This window comes from Antechinus flavipes, chromosome 3, assembly GCF_016432865.1.
Source record: "Antechinus flavipes isolate AdamAnt ecotype Samford, QLD, Australia chromosome 3, AdamAnt_v2, whole genome shotgun sequence".
Taxonomy (NCBI): domain Eukaryota; kingdom Metazoa; phylum Chordata; class Mammalia; order Dasyuromorphia; family Dasyuridae; genus Antechinus; species Antechinus flavipes.
Genome location: NC_067400.1, coordinates 347,787,971 through 347,805,759, shown reverse-complemented (window position 1 = coordinate 347,805,759; position 17,789 = coordinate 347,787,971). Strand labels below are relative to the sequence as shown.

The window sequence follows — 17,789 nt, the reverse complement described above, 5'->3', positions numbered from 1 at the left end:
AATGTCCCTGGTAACCAAGTCTGAAAGTCAGCAAATAGGTTAGAAAATGAGCAAAAAAAAAAAAAAGGAAGAAGAAGAAGAAGAAGAAGAAGAAGAAGAAGAAGAAGAAGAAGAAGAAGAAGAAGAAGAAGAAGAAGAAGAAGAAGCAGAAGCAGAAGCAGAAGCAGAAGCAGAAGCAGAAGCAGAAGCAGAAGCAGAAGCAGAAGCAGAAGCAGAAGCAGAAGCAGAAGCAGAAGCAGAAGCAGAAGCAGAAGCAGAAGCAGAAGAAGAAGAAGAAGAAGAAGAAGAAGAAGAAGAAAAATAGAACTGAACAAGTAGAAGCTAATGGTTTTATAAGACATTAAAAATCAAACAAAAACAAAAGAATGAAAAAAAATAAGGAAATATAAAATACCTCATTGGAAAAGTAACTGAAATGGAAAATGGATCCAGGAAAAATTATTTAAGAAATACTGGACTGGGGCAGCTAGATGGTATAGTGGATAGAGAGCATTCTGAAGTCAGGAGGATATGAAGTCAAATCCAGCCACAGACACTTACTACCTCCTAGCTGTGTGACTCTGGGCAAGTCACTTAACCCCAATTGTCTTAGGGTAAAAAAAAAGAATTATTGGACTACCTGAAAGTCATGTTTGAGAGAGAGAAGAGAAGAGAAGAGAAGAGAAGAGAGAGAAGAGAAGAGAAGAGAAGAGAAGAGAAGAGAAGAGAAGAGAAGAGAAGAGAAGAGAAGAGAAGAGAAGAGAAGAGAGAAGAGAAGAGAAGAGAAGAGAAAGAGAAGAGAAGAGAAGAGAAGAGAAGAGAAGAGAAGAGAAGAGAAGAGAAGAAGAGAAGAGAAGAGAAGAGAAGAGAAGAGAAGAGAAGAGAAGAGAAGAGAAGAGAAGAGAAGAGAAGAGAAGAGAGAGAAGAGAAGAGAGAGAGAAGAGAAGAGAAGAGAAGAGAAGAGAAGAGAAGAGAAGAGAAGAGAGAGAAGAGAAGAGAAGAGAAGAGAAGAGAAGAGAAGAGAAGAGAAGAGAAGAGAAGAGAAGAGAAGAGAAGAGAAGAGAAGAGAAGAGAAGAGAAGAGAAGAGAAGAGAAGAGAAGAGAGAAGAGAAGAGAAGAGAAGAGAAGAGAGAGAAGAGAGAGAGAGAAGAGAAGAGAGAGAAGAGAGAGAAGAGAAGAGAAGAGAAGAGAAGAGAAGAGAAGAGAAGAAGAGTAAGAGCGAGAGTACACATAAGCCTGGACAGCATTTTTCAAGGAATCATCTAAAAAATTTCCATGATATCTTAGAACAAAAGTTTAAAATAGTAATTGAAAGAATCTATCAATCATCTCCTGAAAGTTCTTGTAAGCAATCAGAAAGAAACAATTCAAAAGTCAAACAGTCAGAATCTGAATCACAAAGGACTTAGCAGTTCCTGCATTAAAGGATTGGATGTTTTGGAATATAATATTATAGAAGGCAAAAGATTATTAAGTCAACTACTGAACAAAATTAAGCATAATTTTTCATAGGAGAAAAAATGGACATTAAAGGAAACTGAGAATTTTCAAACTTTTCTGAAGAAAAGAGCTAAATAGAAAACTTGACCTTCAAATACAAGACACAAGAGAAGGAAACAGGAAAGAAAAAAAAAAATGCTATTCAATAAGAAAAATGTTGGGGATTAGAAAGGTAGAGCTTTATATTTTAGGCAGAAACCAAGAGACTTTGTTTTTAAAAATTTCTTCAGTTTCTCAAAAGCAATTCAACCCACTCTCATCTTATTGGAAGATTCCAGGCCCAGATGATCAATAAGCAGTTTAGAAGGGAAGCTCAGCAACACCTGGTTGACAACTTTATTGATGAATTCTTCAGCCATGGAAACTCTTGAAACAAAAATGTATTGTTATCATAAACAATACTAACTTATGTCTCAACTTTTCAAATATATTTTTCCTATCTCACTTTCATTTTATTTTCATACATAATCAATTATTAGTGTAAGAAACCTAATGACTCATTACATAAAGTACCTGCCCTGAAGGAGTTCACAAACCACTTGGAAGGAAAAAGCATTTACAAATGGATATATATAAAGCATCATAGACTGCAGATATAAGGAACACAGGAAAAAGACAATATAGAAATTTGGAGAATGAAAACTTATTTGTGGGAGAGGTAATAAATTGATGGGCAGAAGAAGCATATCTTTATAAAATTGATGAGGAAAATAACTCATAGGCAACTTAACACAATTGGTTATTGAAAGGTCTGGAATATAAACTCAACTTAATTCCATAAACACTTATTAAACTGTTAAGGCTAGGAAGCAACCAAATTTATATAAGCCAGTTTTTGACTTCAGGTAGTTGATATCTACTAGATAGATATGGTATACAAATAATAAAAAAGATAAAAGGTTAAATGTTTAAGAGAGATACAAAGTATTACCTGAAGCCTGGAGAGAGAAAAGGCGTATAAGAATTATAGAAATAGTAGGGCTGGAGTTAATTACTATGGAAGGCTTAATGATGCAAGTAGCATTGAAGAGAGGATTTCAAGGACAAATGGGAATTCAATAGGAAAAAGAAAAGTACAAACGTTCTAGTTATCAAGAGTAGTATAAGCAATAGGACAGGCTTGGATGAGCCTTGGACATATATAAGCAAGTGAAAACAATCTCTTTTGGATGAAGGACAGATCCATGGAGGGAAGCATTATGTATGGCATGACCTCAGAAAAGTAGAAAAGTGCCAGATTATGTCCAATTGGCATCTTTGATACCAAAGTGAATGAATGAAACTAAGCAAGCAACAGAGAAACAATAAAGGGTTTTTGAGGAGGTACTACCATATTTATGAATGAGAAAAATTAGCTGGTCAGCCATATGAAAGATAAATGAATTGAGAAGAGAGAGTGAAGACTTGTCTAAAAGACCATTTAAGGTCTAAATTTGTCAAGAATTTCAGTCTGTAGCAGATTGGAGGCAGCAACCAGCTGACCTCTGAACATTCCCTTCCAAACAACTTTAAGAGCAGAGTAAAGTCAGGAGGCTGCTTGAACTCTCCCAGTTTCCCCTCAAAAACCACATGAAATTAAGTCTCGAAACAGTCAAGAGAATGAAACCACTCTCCAGCTCAAGACAAACTGGAAATGAGAAAGGTCAGTCTCATTTAGGTCAAAGGTGTGATCAGTCCAGGTCAGACAGACTCTGGGAAAGCTGGTGAAAGGGTTTTAATCACAGCAAATCGGCAACTAAGATTGTGGGTCCTGGCTCAGTAGAGGACACAGCAATGGGGGCAGCCTCCAGTAGCAAACTCTGGGAAATCAGGCTTGTACACCTGCTATGAGCAAAACATCAACCACAAAGGGGTGGTATGCTCAAAGCCAAAGCTCAGAGCTGCACAGGAACTATGGGACAGAGCCCCCTTTACCCCAGGAATAGAGCTCAATCTTAAAAGTCACAAAAAAGAAAATACTAAAAGAAAAAAAATAAGAGAAAAACAGAAGAATCATAGAAAGCTACTATGGCGACAGGGAAGACCAAAACACCAACTCAGACAAGGACAAAATGTCCACAACAGAAATCTCAAAGAATGATATGAATTGGTCTCAAGCCCAAAGAGAGTCTTGGAAATACTCATAAAAGACTTTAAAAGGCAAATAAGAGAGACAGAAGAAAAAATGAGAAAAGAAATGAGAGGTATGCAAGCTTAGAAAAGGCCAATTTCTTAAAAAAAAAAATACAATTGGCCAAATGCACCAAAAAAGAAAAAAACAACAACAACAAAACCTCATTTAAGAAAACACCATCTTGAAAAGTAGAATTAATCAAGAGGAAAAAGCGGTAATAAAAGCTAAATGAAGAAATTAACACATTAAAAACCAGAATGGGGCAAATGGAAGCTAATGACTCAATGAGACATCAGGAATCAGTCAAAGTAAAAGGAATGAAAAATGGAAGAAAATATAAACTATCTCATTGGAAAAACAAATGATCTAGAAAATAGATCCAGAAGAGAAATTTAAAATTATTGGGTCTATCTAAAGGCCATGACAAAAAAAAAAGGATCTGGATAACACTCTTTAAGAGACCATCAAGGAAAATTGCCCTGATATACTAGAAACAGAGAGAGAATAGTTATTGAAAAATCACCTCTGGAAAGAGATTCCACAAGGAAAACCTCAAGGAATATTGGTGCAATATTCCAGAACTATAACCTCAGGTCAAAAATACTGCAAGCTGCTAGATAAAATCAATTCAAGTATCAAGGATCAAGTATCTACAATAAATGATTAAAGGGCCTGGAATAGCATATTCTGAAAGAATTCCAACAAAGGACTTAGGATCCTTTACCAAGAATTAACTACGTGGCAAAATTGAACATCATCTTTCAGAGGAGGAGATGTATCTTCAATGAGTAAGAGATTTCCAAAATAATGCTCAAATAATATTTTGGAGCAGCAGAGTCAACAGAAAGCCAGGGTGCAACACTTTTCTGCTTAAGAAAACTCAGGAGATTGACAGGAGATGTCCCTGATACTGGGGTGGATCCCTACCTGGACCTACCAACAGCTTCCAGGAACTTGCAAACCAGAGATAAGAGAGTTGGACAACTGGTCAGAAAGAGGGTTAAAGGGAATTTTTACTGACAAGACAGCAGGCACCAACTGGTAATTCTACTGCCCACAGGTAGTTCTGGGTCCTCATTACAGGGTGAGGTGAATGCTGGTGGTCACTCACAAGGAAGCAAAGTTTTCAGTTCCAAATCAAAGAGGTGTATTAGCCTTATGGCTGCAAAGGACCAGAGACATGTTCTGGGTAAAGACCAGAACACAGAGAAGTAGAGCAGAAACTCATACTTCTCTGATCACATCACTTTGGAAGCATCAAAAACTTGTAAATTCCCCCAAACTAGCTCTGAAAACGGTAGAATAAAACCCCCTAAAGGATGGGACAGTAGCTTCCCATCCTCAGATAAGTAGAGTACAACTTTAACATAAAATTCAAAGGCAACACAATGATTTGTCAAATAAACAAACTAAACTAAACTAAACTACTGAAAATGAGAATTGACCAAAACAGAAAAGGAGGCACAAAATCTTACTGAAGAAAAGAATTCCTTAAAATTTAGAGCTAGGTAAATGAAAGCTAATGACTCCCCTGAGACATTAAAAAATAATAAAAAAAATAAAAATAAAAATTTCAATCTCCAAAATTTTAGTCCCAAATTCTTTCCATTTGACTTTACTATAAGGTAAAAGATAGAAAACAGATTAAGCTTAATTTCAGTCTTTGAATATTAACCAGCTATTCAAAACTTTTCAGAATACTTTCAAGTTAATGTGCAACATCCCTCAAAATACAGATGTACAAGTTTGTGTATATACAACAACACTACTTCCCATGGTTTGAGAATATTCTTTTCTCATGAAAAAACTGGGCTCTTATTTCAAATTTCATCATATATATGGTTTCTCTCGTGCTATGAATTTCCAGAAATCCTTGCTTTTGGTATAGAATCACCACCATCTTATTGCTCCCAGAAGGTCTCACTTTCACTTTTCCATTTTCTTCTAATTCTGAATTTTAGGATCTTCATTTAATTTTTGGGTCTACCTAAGCTTTTTGCTCTTCTTACAATTTTTTGTAGTACTTCTATAAAAGTCATGGAGTATGATTTGCTGGGAAAAAGAGGGGGTGGGGGGAGCTCCTAAATCAAAGTTTTTAAGACAAGAAAAAAGAAATGAAGAATTCTGAGAACAAATGAACTCTTTATTAAACATCATTACTCACCTGTACTACTGGTACATCATCAAATGCTTTAATGAAGTCCTCTTCATCAACAGCACCAGCTCCTTCTTTTGCAGCTAACAGAGAGAAAAACTATTATAACAACCAAAAAATAAGCTAGTGTCTATAAAACAGGATTTTAACATCTAAACCCACATTGAGAAGATGTGATTTTTTTAAACGTACGTATTATAAATCAAAGATATAACACACAATAATGTCTTTTGACATCAAGGCACAATCCAACAAAACAAGGTGGATGCAATAAAACTGGACCATGCTGTACTTCTGCCTAAAAATAGAATAGTTGATTAAGCTATGTAAGTTTGGGCTTCAACAGTCTCAATTCATCTACAATAACATTACTATTCAAACAATGAGAACTACCAAGACTAAATACAAAACATCATTTCAGAAGAAAATCAGATTCTCATTGGTCTAGTGTTTCAAGTCAAAAAAAAATTTTTTTAGCAACAAAAATCTGCCAATGAATCACATCAGTGTTCTTTCAAGTTTTAAATTATGAGAGAGATGTTTAATTCTTAAGGATCTTAATATTTTCAGTTTCCCAAGGATTTGTGAGAACTGCTTTAAACTTTCATTTACAAAAAGCCCCAGATGAGCAGACCCCAAGTAAAACAGCAATTGTGCAGTAATCTTTTCAGAGCTTTTTTTGTTTCGTGTCTGATGCCTTCCTTTGTGGACAAATTGTTTATTTTTGAAATTTCAGTGCTTCTTTATACTTTACAATCAAGAGCAATGCTTTCAAAATTTTGATTCACCCTTACATATAGTTTTTGCGAGTCGTTACAGGAGCAGAATCTCAGTATTAAATCAAAATCCAAAATCCTTATTTCACAGCTTTCAGTATTAAGGTTTATAGAAATTAAGGGATTTGCAAAATTAACAAAACTACTTAAGAGGCAAAATTTAAATCAAGTTTCTTTTTTTCCTTGGCGAACAAATACTTTATTTTCTTGCTAAAGAGAGATATATGACTGCCAAAGTCAATGTCAGTTTAAATAGAGGTCAATTGGTAACATGTCTTTTCTTAAATAGCTTTTTACTTTTCCAAATGCATGCAAAGATAGTTTAACATTCACCTTTGCAAAACCTTGTGTTCCAAAATTTCCCCTCTCACTCCTCCCCACTGCCACTCATAACAAACGATCCAATATAGGTTAAACATGTTCAATTCTCCTAAACATATTCCCAGAATTAGATTAAAAATCAGATTAAATCAGATTAAAAGGTGGAAGGAAAAAAATACAAGGAAAAAAAAAACCCAAGCAAACAAATAACAACAAAATGACAATGCTATGCTTTGATGCACATTCAGTCTCTACAATTCTCTCTCTGGATGTAAATGACTTATTCTATCCCAAGTCTATTGCAATTGTCTTGAATCACCCTCATTGTTGAAAAAAGTCAAGTCCTTCACAATTGATCATCACAAAATCTTCTTGTTGCTGTGTACAATTTCTCTTGGCTCTACTCACTTTATTCAGTATCAGTTCATTTAAGTCTTTCCAGGCTTTTCTGAAATGAGCCTGCTCATCTAAATCTAAGTTTCTTGACCACTAGTATTTCTTCTAATTTACCATACTTCCTATACTATCTACAATTAAAGTGGAAACAACAGAAACAACAGAAAAGCAATAAACAATCCTGTCCCAACTGAGTCCCAGAAAAAAAAGATGGAAAGAATGATCAAAGTTGCAGTATGAAGAGTAAAAAATAAAGAGTGGAATTTTAATGTAGATGGAAAAGAATTCAGATGATCTGTCAATATATTATCAAGGGATTCTTGTTTCCAAACCTACTGCTGTCATAAAAATGCTATTCTATGCTAATATTAAATATCATAATTTATATTGTTTGTTAGTCTTTCAAAGTTAATAATGCCCTAAAAAATTGGTGTCCTTTTATAAGCTAAATAAACTTAGAACTGGTACCTTGTTAATTTTTTTTTTAGCAGTGGGCATCAATGCTTCCTTTGACAGCAGGTATTAACTGGCCACTGAGAATCAATTAGGTTGAAAGCCAAGTAGCTAGAAAAACAATAGTAAACTCATTTCTGCTAAAGGAGTTAACTAAATTTAATTATACCTCTCACCTCTCAGGAGAGAGATAAAGGATTCTATGGAGACCAAATGTTGTGTACATTATTAGTCAGGAATATTATACAGATTATTTTTGCTTACTCTTTTCTCTGTTGTAAAGAAGGTGATTAATATCTAGAAATTATTATTTCTCTATATAAAAAGCTTTAATAAAACAACTTTAAAAATTTAGACAAGGATTTGTTTGGAGGAAGTCAAGATCTGCTGATTTACTGTTCAGCTTTTGAAGAAAAAAGGAGGATGGAGACCAACTTTTATATAATAAATGAGATCCCAAAACTCGAAACTTTTTGCAGAATTCAGGTTATTCTGACATCATATCAGTCATTATGAAGAGAGGCCTAGATCTCTGGGTATTTACAAAACCCAAGCAGGCATAAAGTATTTATTTCCTCCAGGTTACTCTCAAAAAGGTATTAAGAACAATGGATAAGTCATCTAACTTCCTGTACCTCAGTTTCTCCACCTGTAAAATGAATGGATTAGACAAAAGTTCCTATTGCACCAGTAAAAGACTTAAGAGAAGGAAAAAATAAAGACAATAATTTTTACATTTTTATTTTATTCCCCTTAAAGGGCCTACCACAATTTTAAAATTATTTAATTTTTTAAAATTTATCAAATATTTTTCCCCCTCTTTCTCACTCTACTAGGTAAAAAATGAAAGGAAATAAAAATAACAACAACAAATATGAAGTCAAAAAAAAAAAAAAAAAAAGCAAATTTCCCATGCTGATCATTTCCAAAACACATCTCATCGAGCACATTTTGTTCATCAATCTCTCTGTTAGGAGGTGGGTAGCACTATTTATCATCAGCCTTTTGTAGTCATGGCTGATAACTGCACTGGATCAAATTTCTTAAGTCTTCCAAACTGAGTTAGTTTTTGTTCTTGTTTTTGTTATTACTGAGAACTACCAAGAGTAAATCTAAACAGCAAAAGAAGCTTCAACTATTTCATGGAAATACTTGAACCATCCTTGCCTGTTCCGTCAGGCCTATACTTGATCTGAACCAGAGTTTCATGCAGAGATCCATGATATTACTTTGTCCTGCTGTTGTCTATTATGACTAGCCTCTTAGAGAAATATATTCCTCTAATTAGCCTAGTTAACCCTAATAAAACACATTAATACCCAAGCTAGGATACACCCCTCTTTCTTTTGTATTTCAGTATTCTCTAGGAGGAAGAACATAACTGGCATAATTAGGGCAGAATAAATCTATCCCCTACATCTGGTATAGTGAGTTAGAGAATAGTCTACCCCCTAAAAATAAACTGGTCTCCTGATTCTACTCACCTTATTCTTCATCAGTTCGTGTAAGTTTTTTCACGGTTTTTCTGAAATGACTTCTTTCATCATTTCTTACAGCACGATAGTATTCCAATTCCAGCACAATTTGTTCAGCCATTATTTAATCATTTTATTTACTTTCAAATTTTAAAAGATCTCATGACCTCATTAGTTGAAATGAGCATTCTACCCATCTTTGCACATCACATGCTCCAAGTTTCATTTGACTATTGGTGGATCAATGATAAAGTTCTTGAGAGGGATATTATGGAAAGGTAACTAGATGTGGTGTCATGTTCTAAATATGAATTATTATTAAATACATTCCTCTAATACTTTTCTGCTGCATCTATTGCTTTTTGCCTAGAAGAAGGAAATAGTGAAAGTACTGGGTCTAGTTCAGACTTCATAAAATTCTCCTAACAAAAAGTCTAATCCCAGACCTGCATTAAAGATAGACTAAGTCAGCCCATTTCTGCCTTTGAGTTTATAAACCCCTGAAGTTCAAAAATAGGTTTTGATAGTAGCAGTTTTTAAAGCTTTAACAGGACAAGACAGAGCTGAAAAACTTACATAAAGTTAGAATCTCTTGGAATCAGAGGCTGTATTTACAAAAGGTTGTCCAGAAAGGGCAAGGAGGGAGAACTAAAAACATTTAAAATTGAGTATCTCAGGACTGGGAAGGAAGACCTTACCTTATTTCTGGCTATCAAATAAAAAACAAGTAGTATAGGTGGAGGAGGGGAGGAGGTGGAGAGACAAGTAGATGACACAGTGGATAATGTTCCAGGTCTGGAATCAAGAAGACTTCTCAGCCTGAATTCAAATCTGGCCTCAGAAACTAGTTGACTAATCCTAGGCAAGTCACTTAACCTGGTATGCCTCAGTTCCTCATCTGTAAAATGAGCTAAAGAAGGCAATGGCAAAGCACTCCTATATCTTTACCAATAAACTCCAAATAGGGTCATAAAAAAGCTGGTCTTGACTGGCATGGTAAACAACAAGAAGTATGGGAGGGACCCTTTAGGTACAAATGGATGACTACATTTGTGTGTGTGTGTGTGTGTGTGTGTGTGTGTGTGTGTGTGCGCGTTTATGTGAACAATAAATAAAATTTAGACATAAAAATCAGAATAATATATAACCAAAGAGTCTCAAATCTACAGTGATATAGCCCAATGCAATTATATACCTAAAGCCTAATTCATTAAACACAAGTGACAATTTACTTCACATAACAGGTAAAATAACTAACCACAATTTTCACTTTTATTCCAAACATAGAAAACTTAATATTCACCAGAAGACTTAGATCCCAGGGCAACAGGTCCAATACGGCGAGTGGTTCCCATTGCAATGTTTCTTCGTGAGCTTGGGGGGGCCTTTGAAGATGTAGAAGAGCTGGCTGAAGGAGGCCTGTTCCCATCCACAGAGTCTTCATCATCAAAATTTTTATCTGAAGAGAATAGGGAAAATAAAAAAATGTAAAAACTAAGTATTTTCTAAATGAAATTTGAAGTAACAAACAGCTGGTGCTTTGCTGATATGGCAAGCAGTATCTATAGTGGACAAGTTTGAGTCAGAAAAGCTGCATTTACTCCCAGCTCTTCTACTTACTGGACTGTATGGCAATACACAACTCATTTAACCATTTCCCATCAGTCAAAGGTAAAAAACAATTTTTTTACTTCTCATTTCATGGGCTTGTGGGGGTGGGGTGGGGTGGGTGATAAGCCTTAAAGTAGTATATCAATGAGTGTTTGGTTGAAAATGTTAACTAAAACAAGGAAGCTGAAGATAAAATACCAGATTTAGATACAAGCTTATAGGCTTCAATTTAGCAAAGATTATTTAGTAAAGAATAAGAGAAACTAAGGTTCATCCAAATTTTTCCTTCTCAGATTATGAGCTTAAATTTTCTCTATTTAAATTTGTAAGAATCAAAGAGACACTAGCCAAGTTAAAATATGCAAAATATTTATGCATTGTGCACTTAGAAACACATAACAAAATCAATCAGAGCAACTATCATGGTTTGAATACAGGCTCTGCCCTAGCCTAAGTTTGGGTGACTCATTTAAACTCAGTGGATTGTGGTTCCTTTATCTGTAAAGTGAGGAGATTGAACTACCACACATCCAAGGTTCCCTCTAGATTTAAATCTTGAATTCTGTGAAATTAAATAATCAACTCAGTAAAAATACATATGGAAATCAACTAGTTATTGAGCTGACTGAATCAGACACACACTAATAGTTAATGTGCCAGTATATATATGTATATATATATAAATAAATAAAAATAAACAGCCTGGGGTGAGTTGTCCATGTCACTTGCTGTTTCAGATGAAAAATTTCCTCAACGTAATGATTCAGCAAAATGTCCTGGAGAACTGTCCAATGATAGATAATCAGTGAACTCAATTAATCATCTGATGATTATATTTTTAGAATACACACTTTAAAAATAGGCCCCTTAAGGGTATGAGCTTTTTTACATAGTTACAGGAGAGGAAAAATAACTCCAAATTTTATTTAATCAATTCTTATCTATAGATTCTTTAAAGATTCCCTTTCCAGCAAATGTCTTGACCTAAAACAAACCCAATCTATCAGCAGACATGTCATTACAAGTCAATTTGGGGCAAAAGTGAAAAAAGCAATTGTTAATAATTGTTAAAATTTTAATCTAATCTTTCTTTCAAAGTTTTTAAAGAGACTTCCTTTATTGTATTATTAAGTAACTTATTTAAAAAGCATTTTTATACCTTAAAATATAGAAGCTGTTAGGTGGCATAGAGGGACAGATCCAAGTTCAAATGTGACCTCAGACAACAGCTGTATGATTTTAGGAAAGTCATTAACTTCTGCCTGCCTCAATTGCAAAATGGGATATATATCAAATTCTTAAGTTGTGAGGGTCAAAGATATATTTAAATTTTAAAAAATTATTAAAGCTTTTTCTTTTTTAAATAACTTTATTGACAAGAGCCTATGGCTGGGTAATTTTTTTTACAATATTATCCCTTGCACTCACTCCTGTTCCGACTTTTCCTCTCTCTCCCTTCACCCCTTTCCCCAGATGGCAAGCAGTCCTATACAAGTTAAATATGTCACAGTGTATCCTAGATACAATATATGTGTGCAGAACCGAACAGTTCTCTTGTTGCACAGGAAAAGCTTTTTATTTTCAAAATATATACAGAAATAATTTTCAACATTCACCCTTGCAAAACCTTGTGTTCCAATATATGTTAAACATGTACAATTCTTCATACATATTTCCACAATTATGCTGCACAAGAAAAATCAGATTAAAAAGGAAAAAAATGAGCAAGAAAACAAAATGCAAGAAAGCAAGAACAAAAAGAGTGAAAATACTATGTTGTGATCCACACTCAGTTCCCATAATCCTCTTCCTGGAGAGGAACTGAAGTTAGGTGTTTTATTGTTGTCAATAATATAATGACTAGCAGTTCTTTCCTTATTTGAATCCCTTTTTCCTCTTAAATGGCTCTCTTTATCACAAGACCACTGAAACTGGCCTGAATCATTTCATAGGATAATATTTGAAAAGCATTTAGTAAATGCAAGACACATTTCCCTTTTCCCTGCTTTCCTTAAAATAAGGTTCCTACAATGGTACACTTACACAAATACCAAATACACTTCTGAATCGTGCTGGTCAGATTTTTTTTTAAAAAGCAAGTAGGAAGACAAGTTAGGTGGAAAACATGTAAAAAAATTACAATTTTTCTTGACTAGTTGCTGTTGATGCTAATGTCCTGCTATAAAGAGTAAGATTTTACCAATGGCTGTAAAACAAATAGTAAACAAAGACCAGTTTAACCCAGAATGTATCATTTTTTCAACTAATATGTACAACTTATGGAGAGCTTGGGGGGAGGGGAGAAGAGAAGGGCATGGCACTAAGACTTATCTAGACAGAAATGAAAAGTTATTAAAATTTATATTCAACTTATTTTAAATTGATTCAATTTTAGTATCATTAATGGGGGCAAAGTCAATGTCCTTATAATCATCACACATCCTTAAGCAAATAGGCCTCCCTAATATTCAGGCTCAACTCTAGTATCGTTTCACAAATGGCTGTGTCTGCACTCTAGAAAATAACTCCCCATTAACCCAGGTATTGAGAATTGTCTTAGTATACAATCTTTCCAAGTGGATTCAAACAGAATATTAAAAATTCTGAGTCTACAACATTTCTCAATGCACATTTAATCCAAAATTTCCAAGAAATAACATTTAAGAGGAAAAAGGGATTAAAAAAAAAGAAAGTCAAGTTGCTAGACGTTACTGACAATAAAACACATAATTTCAATTCATCTCCAGGAAGGGTACAAAATTAGAAATATAGGAAAGGAAAACTGTATTGCTTCAAAAAGGAAATTATCTTTCCCTTTAGTATAATCCGATCATGACAACTAAAGCTTATCAAAATATTTTAAATTACATATTTTTCACATTTCAGTTATTCATTTAATTTTTTATTTTGTATACTTCCATGTTATAGGTGAAAATTGGTGAAACTCAATTTTTTAATTACCACAAATAAAAAGTGTTGAACATAAGATAATGCATTCATATGATAGTCACACAATGCTTGCCATAAAATAGCTTACAGTCTAAGAAAATTAATGACATGTTCAAATTTACCAGATCTCTCATATAAACTAAGAAAATAACATTAAAATTTACACAGTAATCACAATAACTGGTGGGTGGGGGTGGGGGTGTGAAGAAGGTGTTTCAGAATTTTGGCCAAAGTAAGCAACCAGTTATGATTAAGACTTCGAAAGAAGTATGTTTCCCGAATGTGAACTATCTGCATTTTTGTTTTTCTTCCCGGGTTATTTATACCTTCTGAATCCAATTCTCCCTATGCAACAAGAGAACTGTTCGGTTCTGCAAACATATATTGTATCTAGGATATACTGCAACATATCCAACATATAAAGGACTGCTTGCCATCTAGGGGAGGGGGTGGAGAGAGGGAGGGGAAAAAAAAAATCGGAACAGAAACGAGTGTCAATATATAGTAATTATTAAATAAAAATTTAAAAAAAAAATTTAAAAAAAAAAAGTATGTTTCCTATCTCTTTGTAGATAGACAAATGTCTACAGAATGATGCATTCATCAAGACACGGCCAAGGTATTATTCTGTTTTGCTTGACTATACTTATTTGTTATAGAAGATAGGACAGAAGAAGTATCTGGGGAGTAATCAGAAAGTGATAGGAGTGTCAAAAAGATCATCTTAAACTTTCAAAAAATAAAAATTTAAAGTCATGGAAGAACCAGGAAGCTCATCTTTCAGCAGCAAATTATACTCTTTAATTTTCCAGGGCACTAAGGTAAGTCTTATGATCTCAAAAAATCTCCAAGAATTATGTTTAAAAGTGAGCAATTAACATTTTAATCAAGTAGATTACTTTCTCTTCCAAAAATCCTCTATCCTCAATTTGATTCATCATTTACACATAAAGTTTATTAGTATATGGATGACATAGATCAACTAACTGTGACATTTATATATTCATATTATTGATATATATTATAAACTTGCAAATAGTTTCTTCTGGGCCCTAAACTTTCAATCATTGCTAAGCCCTGGGGATATAAAAGATAAACCCTATCCTTGAAGGACTCATAATATGGATGATACCAATCAACTAACTGTGACATTTATATAATTTCATATTATTGTTTGTTTGTTTTTTTATAAACTTGCATACAGTTTCTTCTGGGCCCTAAACTTTCAGTCAGTGCTAAGCCTTAGGGATATAAAAGACAAACTTTATCCTTGAAGGATTCATAATCAAATGTGGGAGACCACAGGTAAAGATATTACATACAGGTTTAAAAGAAACAACTGTCAAAGGATATGAACAGACAATTTTCAGAGGATGAAATTGAAACTATTACCACTCATATGAAAGAGTGTTCCAAATCATTATTGATCAGAGAAATGCAAATTAAGACAACTCTGAGATACCACTACACACCTGTCAGATTGGCTAAGATGACAGGAAAAAATAATGATGAATGTTGGAGGGGATGCGGGAAAACTGGGACACTGATGCATTGTTGGTGGAGTTGTGAACGAATCCAACCATTCTGGAGAGCAATCTGGAATTATGCCCAAAAAATTATCAAATTGTGCATACCCTTTGATCCAGCAGTGTTTCTATTGGGCTTATATCCCAAAGAAATACTAAAGAAGGGAAAGGGACCTGTATGTGCCAAAATGTTTGTAGCAGCCCTATTTGTAGTGGCTAGAAACTGGAAAATGAATGGATGCCCATCAGGTGGAGAATGGTTGGGTAAATTGTGGTATATGAATGTTATGGAATATTATTGTTCTGTAAGAAATGACCAGCAGGATGAATACAGAGAGGACTGGCGAGACTTACATGAACTGATGCTAAGTGAAATGAGCAGAACCAGATCATTATACACTTCGACAACGATATTGTATGAGGACATATTTTGATGGAAGTGGATTTCTTTGACAAAGAGACCTAATTGAGTTTCAATTGATAAATGATGGACAAAAGCAGCTACACCCAAAGAAAGAACACTGGGAAACGAATGTGAACTATCTGCATTTTTGTTTTTCTTCCCGGGTTATTTATACCTTCTGAATCCAATTCTCCCTATGCAACAAGAGAACTGTTCGGTTCTGCAAACATATATTGTATCTAGGATATACTGCAACATATCCAACATATAAAGGACTGCTTGCCATCTAGGGGAGGGGAAAAAAATCGGAACAGAAACGAGTGCAAGGGATAATGTTGTAAAAAAAAATTACCCTGGCATGGATTCTGTCAATATAAAGTAATTATTAAATAAAAATTTAAAAAAAAAAAAACAAAAAACAACTGAAGTCAAAAGAATTAAGAGGGAATGGCGACAGTTTTCTCTCGAATGGTAGGTTTTAGCTGGGAATCTGAACAAAATGGGAGAAGCCAGGAAGCAGAAAAGAGGCAAGAAAGAATTTTAAGTATAGAGGAAAGTAAAAGGAAATACTGGAGTCAAGAGAAGGATGGTCTCATTCATAGAACAGCCAGGAGATGAGTGTCACTGGATTGAAGAGTACATAAAAACTAGTAAGGTGAAAAAAAGACTAGAAAGGTCATCAGAGTACAATGAAGGGCTTGGAACACTAAACAGATTTTGCATTTGATTCTGGATATGAATTGGGGAACCAATGGACTTTACTGGATATGAAGGTGCCTTGGAAGGACTGGTGCTTTAGGAACATGGAAGACAGAATAGAGTGGGGAAGAGACTTGAGGCAGCAGATCTACCAGTAAGTCATTGCAGTAGTTCCAATCTAAGGTGACAAGGGTTTCTACTACAATGGTGACAGTATCAGGAAACAATAGGATACATGTTATAGAACTGCTGCAAGGTGAAACCTACAGATCTTGGCCACAGATTGATTCCATTCAGCTAAAGTATACCTCAGACGTCAAGCCTTTACCTCTGCTCTGCAGGATCCAACTTAGCACCTGTGCCTCAGAGAAGACACTTTTTACCTATAGGAAGAGAGCCCTAAGCATCAGCATCTCAAACAACTGGCATTTACTTTAACAACCTGGATCAGAACCAAGCTCAGATAACTGAACTCCTGTTACCAAGACTTTTGGCTGCCAGTGATAGGAAAGTCTCTGACAGTACAATCTCAGTTCTTTATTAACACTGGCACAAAAAAAAAAAAAAAAAAAAGAGGGGGGTAGGTGGATAGGAGAATAGCAATGAAGGGGAAAGGAGTGAGCCACTTTCTGCTAGCAATAAGATTCTTGAGGTTATAAGACTCAGTCAAAAGATACTATTTATGCAGCACTCATGATTAAAAAACTCCCATCTCTTACTTACTTTACCCAAGGTCTTTGGCACAGCTTTACTTGCTTTAAATGAAGATTCCCCTCCTTTGTCACATCCCACTTTTACGGACATTCACTTCAACTCCTTTAATGCTAAGATCCAGTTCTTCCTATCAATTCCACTATACCCTCTGGAACACCTTTTCTAAATTTTAAAAATTTCTCTTCAATTTAGACCTGCATCTTCTTGATCTTTTGTGTTCTGAGATTAAAGGGGACTTAGCTTCCCTCAGAAGACAGACCAATATCACTGGCTAACCTTTCTAATACTAGCTGCACTCTCTTTTATAATCCCAGACAAACTGAATCATGAAAAAGAAATAGGGTTTCCCATTGCCAGTTTGGAACCTGACCTTGCCAATATCACTCAGCAATATATTCTTGTTTTAGGTTCATTCATCATATCCAGATGTAACACTCAATCCAGAAACTGGTGGCAATTATCTACCAGCTCTAATGTCCTTCCTCTTCCCTTCTCAAGGAGTCCAGTAATTGGCTTGCAATCTTCCTCTCCACCTCCAACAACTGCCCTCCTATCACAAGATATTTTAACACATACACTGATATTCCCCCAAACCCCTGTGCTTCTTAGTTTCTCAGCCTCAACTCACTGGTTAGCCAGTGATATTGGTCTGTCTTCTGAGGGAAGCTAAGTCCCCTTTAATCTCAGAACACAAAAGATCAAGAAGATGCAGGTCTAAA

General features: G+C 34.8%; 1 protein-coding gene across 1 annotated transcript in view; it reads right to left on the bottom strand.

The window, feature by feature from the left end:
- Nucleotides 1-17,789, bottom strand: part of CLASP1 (cytoplasmic linker associated protein 1) — a 324,204-nt gene that overhangs the window by 140,817 nt on the left and 165,598 nt on the right. The window contains exons 9-10 of the mRNA XM_051985719.1: nucleotides 10,472-10,627; nucleotides 5,757-5,830 (exon numbers count right to left, since the gene is read on the bottom strand). Of these exons, the coding sequence (XP_051841679.1) occupies nucleotides 5,757-5,830; nucleotides 10,472-10,627 (230 nt within the window). The remainder of the gene's footprint in view (nucleotides 1-5,756; nucleotides 5,831-10,471; nucleotides 10,628-17,789) is intronic.